The sequence below is a fragment of the Neltuma alba genome, unplaced genomic scaffold (assembly GCF_004799145.2).
Source record: "Neltuma alba isolate B1F8T4 unplaced genomic scaffold, ASM479914v2 tig00012467_pilon, whole genome shotgun sequence".
NCBI classification, from domain to species: domain Eukaryota; kingdom Viridiplantae; phylum Streptophyta; class Magnoliopsida; order Fabales; family Fabaceae; genus Neltuma; species Neltuma alba.
Window position 1 is genome coordinate 75,866 of NW_021636943.1, and position 6,499 is coordinate 82,364.

The following is a 6,499-nucleotide window of genomic DNA, read 5'->3' on the forward strand; positions in this document are numbered from 1 at the left end:
ATAATTAATTAGATATTAATATAGATTTATTAAAATATAGTATATTGAGGAAATTTCTAGATTTCACATCTAATTGAATTGTAGAAGTATATTGAGGAAATTTCTAGATTTCACATCTAATTGAATTGTAGAAATATGAGAAGCTCCTCCAAGAATTTTTTAGAAAAAATCCGTCAGATTCACATTTTATTTTATCCTTAGTTTCTTAGTCGAAAGCTAATAATGTATTCCTACTCATCATAAGCCTTCTCCTCACTTAACGAAGTGAAAGGGCTTTTGTTTTGCATCAAACCCACTTTGGGTTTTGCAATCAAACCCAACTTTGTTGTTACTCTTAGGGAATTTTTAGCAAAACGCTGCAAACAAGAAGAAAAAAAAATTCTTCAAATACTACATAGTGGAGAATTATTTCCCCAAATGCTACACTCAAAGTTTCTTCTTAGCTTAAACAACTTTAAAAGTTCATTTTAACGAGAGAGCAATTTCTTCGATAACAAATTGGTTCCCATGCAGTTTGAACTTCATCTGGCTTGAACAACGTTTAAAATTCCATCTCAGTAAGAGCAATTCCTCCAATACCTTTGTCTTCCTGTCTAGCTGAAATTCATCTTGATGTGAACACTACTTTTAAATTTCACCAGCATCTGAACAACTTCTTCACAGTCTCTCACCACATAAATATTCCTAACAGGGATGTTAATATGGTCATATCATTAGAACAATGAGTTAATAATTATATAATGATAGTAGTAATAATTAATATTATATTAATTAAAAAGTGATTAAAGAAAATAAGTAATGATTAAATGTTTAAAATTAATAAAAAATAAAAATTAAATTGACATGAACAAAAATAAGAATTAATTTACCTCACAAATAATGACTCCCCGTGCCACATCTTGGTCTCCTCCGCGCACGCTATGGCCGTTGTTGTATATTTACTTCTTGAGTTGATCTAATGTCTCATTTGTCTGCGTAGTTGACGTATTTAAATCAAACCAAGGTGATTCGGCTAAGAAATTGATTGTCAAGGGGTGACAATGCTTAATTTGATGGACCACCTTGCTCAAAAGAAGAAGTGTTATATTGATCGATAAATAATGCAGGATCATCAAATAAGGACATGAATGACTGAAATTGAGGAGGATTGGATTAGTCAGAATGGGATAATGTTGATGATGATGGCATGTGATGAGGGTAAAAATGAGTTGGATTGGAAGAGGTGATAGGGCTTGATGAGACTGGTATGTTATCAAAATGACTAAAATTTTGAGACTCTTGTTCACTTAAATTTTCATTTACAATTGGTGGCTGAGTAGACAGTAACCGCCTCGCCCGTTTGCTTAGTCTATCTCGAGGAATTTGTGGACGGGGTAGCTCAACTGGTGGTGGAGCTGGTTGAGAATTCATATTAAACCGTTGTTCTCTAACTGCAAGTAGATGTTATGCTGGTCTCGAGCAACTCTTTCTCGATAATCAATACAATCAGAGCATGTTGGACGAGAATTAATTGCTAGCCTATATAACTGTTCTGCTATGTCAGCCTGAAATAAATAAAACATTAGGTTTGAAAAAATTTTCATAGAAAATGATGATATTGATCAGAAAAAACTAAAAAAAAAACTTACCACATAGCCAGTATCACCACTAAACGTTACATATTAAAATTTTATTATAAATTCTAATATATCAATATAAAATTAATATAGAATTACATATTTCAAATATATTAAATAAATAATTTTCTATTCATTCCATTTTATTCAAAAATATTATAATTAAATATTATTAAAAAATTAGCTAAAATCATTACTTCTGTTTTATTATCAAAAGGATCTTAAAAACTATAAATATTTAGAAGGATTAAATATATTAAAAACATTAAATTCTCCCACAACTACATTCTAAATTTTTTCTAACTTATGTTCCATTATTGGATATTTTTAATGACTAAATAGATAAATATTTGATTAAATAAATTAATTTGAAAATATTTCTTATTCAAAAAATTGCCTCTGCTTCATTTTTCTCCTCCTGGTCCCAACTTCATACTTCAAATGTTCAATTTTAATTTATCTATATTATTAAAGAATAATTATATTCCTTTCAACCTCTAATATTCTATATTGCGAATAAATGCTTTGATGAGATATATACTTTAGTTAACACATAAAGGTAAATTTACATTAAATAATAATAAGCTTATAATAAATGTACTTGTGTAATTTTATATTAGGTACCGTTTAAGTGACCCCAAAAAACATCCTTATATGAATGAAACAAAAATAAATGTTAATAACTATTTCACATTAGTTATTTAGAAATTATAATTACTAATATGACGAAACATTAGCTATTACTCCTCTTTAATAAATATAGTTGAGTACTGTTGAGTGATTTTTTAAATTTATAGTTTATTATTTGGTTCTGCCTAAATAATTATAATTTTTAAGATCCTCTTTAATAAATATTGCTTTCTCTAGGTCCTCCCCTCTAATTTTTCCAAAAAAAAAAATCATTTCTTTTATTATTATTAACCCCATCATCAGTACTCTTTTTATTAGGAAAATTTTGACACCATTTAGTGCTAGCTTTTATTGGCTAGATACAAGACTAGACTAAGCTCACAACCAGGGTTGTCAAACTCACGAGTTTAAGTAAACTCGTGACAGGTATGTAAACTTGAATTTATGAAATTCATACATGAAGTCACTATGCATAATCAAATAATAAAATAATTATAATTTAATAAAAATTATAACTTGGACCACTGATTTGGATTTTCAATATTTTAAAGGTTTTTATAGTTAAATAATTTAACTGTCTTCTATGCATGCTTTGATATAAATTTTACGTAATTTTAACAAAATAATTTTATCATTGTATATTAAAATTTTATGAGTGAGGAATATTATTCCATCAATTTTTCTTTAAATATTCAAGTATTTTTCATGACGTATTGACTGGCATAGGAGAAGTTTGATTACCATGCTCACAACCAAATATTATCTAACTAAATACATATTTAATCTGACTACATATTTACTCAAACACTATCTACTAAAAAAAAAAGATATATATTTAATCAGATTATAAAAAGTAAAACTGTAATTTATTTTATATCTACATTTTTTTAATTAAAACAAACTCAACATGTAAAAATGACTAAATATAAAATTCTTATCCATCATTTAGCAAAATACATATCAAAATTTTTAAAAAAATTAATCAAGAGAATGTACCTTAATCAGAAGAAAAATTAAGCCTCAAGTTGAGATAAAACGTATGCAATATTTGCAAGGCCACACACACCACCAACTTCACGTGAAATTGTGGAAAGAGAAAGAAGAACTGAAGGACCTGCAGATAAATTCAATTCTTCACGCACAATGCCTTATATATAGAGAAAGAATAATTGAATTGTATGAAGAATTGAAGTTGAGATAAAACGTATTTCCCTACTTCACGGGAATGCCTTACACATAGAGAAAGAAGAATGTGAGAAGTGAAGAGAAGCCTTCTGATGAGTGGGAATGGCGAATACCTTATATAAATAGAATTCATACTATACACTCACATGCAAAAACAAAGTATTCATGCGTGAGAGACATTGAATGACTACTCTATATTGATGGGAATATTTGGGGAAGGAAGAAACACTTTGCGTGTAGCTGGAAAAGGCAGAAATAGTCTGGTCAAAATATGAAAGCTGAAAACGCATGGAGTGTAAGACAAATAGTGGGTCCCACTGAAGTTGTTCAGACCAAGAACAACTTCCATTTGTGATGTGGGTCCCACTGAAGTTGTTCAGACCAAGAACAACTTTCATATTTTAGATGTAGGTCCCACTGAAGTCGTTTTTGGCCTGAACAACTTCTGTACAAATTTTAAACTCGTTCACTATCTGAACGATTTCAAGTGTGTATCTGAGTAAATATTTTTGATCTTATAGCATCTGAGTAAATATTTTTTATGTTTGTCGTGTCTGGATAAAAAAGCCCTTTTGATACCTGTTGCTTTGGTGGGACTTCTTAGGACAAATTCTTTATTTCAAATTGTCAATTCAGAGCATGCGATCCAGATGGCTTCTATAGTTTGCGGCCGACGAGGTTGATGGGACTCCGCATGGAACAAGTCCTTTTGAGTAATATTTAATTTATTAATAAACACTTTCTGGTATAAAAAAATATTAATAACATGCCCACGAGGGGTTGGTGTTGAGTCACAAATCTTCGGATCTCCCAATGTAATTCAATTTGGAATTCAACCCTATTGCTCATCAATTAAGGCGCGAAGAGCTTTCGCAATGTCACACCATGCCAAAACTAAATTTAATCCCTCCAATTAAGTCAACGTTTGAATTAATTCAGCTAAAAGAAGTCACTGTTTGAATTGGTTTAAAAATTATTTTTTCATTGTATGAAATAATATATAAAAAAGTCACTCTTCCAGTCCTTAATATAGGATTTAATTGTTGAATTAATTTTGATCCTATCTATTTCTATCTATATTTATCTTATATTTATTCTAATTTTTTCTAAATACTCTTATGGATACTCTCCAACCATAATCAAGTAGAAGAAGGAGGAAGATATTAAGAAAGATGATTTGATAGAAAAGACGTGTCATATTTCTTATAATTAAGTAACTTATCTAACTTTCTTAATCTAATCAAATTAATTAAATATATCTTATATCAAAGACTAGAGGACTATCTCCTAAAGCATAGAAGTAATTATATTATTTCAAGAGATCTTAAACTCTCCATACAAAATTGGTGGGACAAGTATGCAGAAAGATTGACGCCATTTGATTTCAAACTATACTAAGAAACAGGTTCGAATTCTGCAGTATTGTGTATTAATAAGTAAAATCAAAACCCAGGCAAGGCAATTTTTTTTTGTTACAAAAATATAGATGAGTTGGGTTCCAGGATTTATCAGAGTTAGAATATGTCTCTACACTCAAAAAAATACTTACAGATATACTTACAAAATTTTTTTTTTATTTTTATTTTCACCTTTTGTTGAATGGACTGCTTCTGATCCTACTATTAGAAGTTAATTGATATGTCAGATCACTTAGAGCGACTATACTTTGGAGGACAAGACTGATTCTCGCTATAAGTAATATCCACTTAACATTTGTTATTAATATCCATGAACATTGCACCAACGTTTTGTCCTATGTTGTTTTCCAGTGACAAATTTATCTGCTTTTTTCATTGACACAGTCACACTAACAGAGAGGATCGTTTGAAATGTTGCTTACATGGTTTCAACTTTTAAGACATCCAGAGCAATATTTTTCACTTAAAATGTGCCATTCCATCTTAGAGCCAGGCTGTGCTGCACAAGAGCTGAGCGTCCTTGTCGATTTCTTTCATTTCAGTTTTATAGTCCCAGAATACAGCTTTCTGGATGCCCGTGGGTTGGGTGCTTATGAAGGCAAAAACTTGGAATCCATGTCAGAAGTAAGATTTCTCCCTGGGCTGTTTAGCTGCTTTGGATGCATATTCTGTTAGATCAATTTCCTTACTACCATTATCTATCATAGCTTAGAGGAATTTATAGGATAATGGTGTTATGTGTGATCTACTAAACTTCAGTATCGTTTGAATTCCACAGATATATGCATTAGATGGTATTTCTCCAAACAGCAAACCACCTCCTGTGGATGATGGAACTCCAAATGAGAGTGTTAGTGATGTTTTTGTTCGAGTAACACAACTCATGTCAATTCTCGAAACTCAGTACTCCGGCGATACTGTGGTTATAGTTTCCCCAGATTCTGACAATTTGACAGTTCTTCAGGCCGGTTTGATAGGACTTGACTTGCGAAGGTAATTGACTGTACTACTGATAAACCATTTACTCTATCATTCTACTCTTCAGAGTATAAATGAGGTTAGATCCTTTCACAACTTGCTTACCTTTCTGCTTCTTTGATATTTCAGGCACAGGGACCTGTCTTTTGCGCCTGGTGAAGTCCGTTTTGTTGACATCAAAAGCATTCCCACTTATAAGCAGCCCGCATCTGCAGTATATAAATGTTTGAACCCCCCAAATTGTAATTAACTTTTCCCTTCTAATCAAAAGCAGAAAAGAGGGTATTGATGAATCAGTTTGATATTATCGATTTATCATGTATTGTTATCTTGACCAACAGATCGAAACAGAAATTCTATCCATAATAGTTATGCATGCATGATGACTTTAACTTAGAACTCAATACTAGGAAATTTAAAATCAAACCAAGTGAAACAATTATTAAAGATTTAAGATCTCAATTTATGAGATTAGTGCTTCGTACGCTTCTTTGGCTATTCGACCGGAATTAAAGGAGGAAAATCAATTGGATACCATGGACTAATTATAACAGGTCTTGCTGTTGCTGTTATTTGCTGTACTGGATAACTCCCAATTACTTCTGATCAGATTTGTTAAACAGTTACCCGGCCCAGTGTTCTAAGCCCAGCGAGCCCATAGTTGTTTTAGAA

The 6,499-nt window shown here is 31.1% G+C and overlaps 1 protein-coding gene across 1 annotated transcript; it reads left to right on the forward strand.

The window, feature by feature from the left end:
• Positions 1–5,013: 5,013 nt before the first annotated feature.
• LOC114727373 (uncharacterized) lies at positions 5,014–6,203 on the forward strand. Its single transcript, XM_028914082.1, has 3 exons — positions 5,014–5,473; positions 5,628–5,842; positions 5,957–6,203. Exons 1-3 carry the CDS (start codon positions 5,261–5,263, stop codon positions 6,075–6,077), a joined length of 549 nt encoding a protein of 182 aa, XP_028769915.1. The 5' UTR covers positions 5,014–5,260; the 3' UTR covers positions 6,078–6,203.
• The last annotated feature ends 296 nt before the right edge of the window (positions 6,204–6,499 follow it).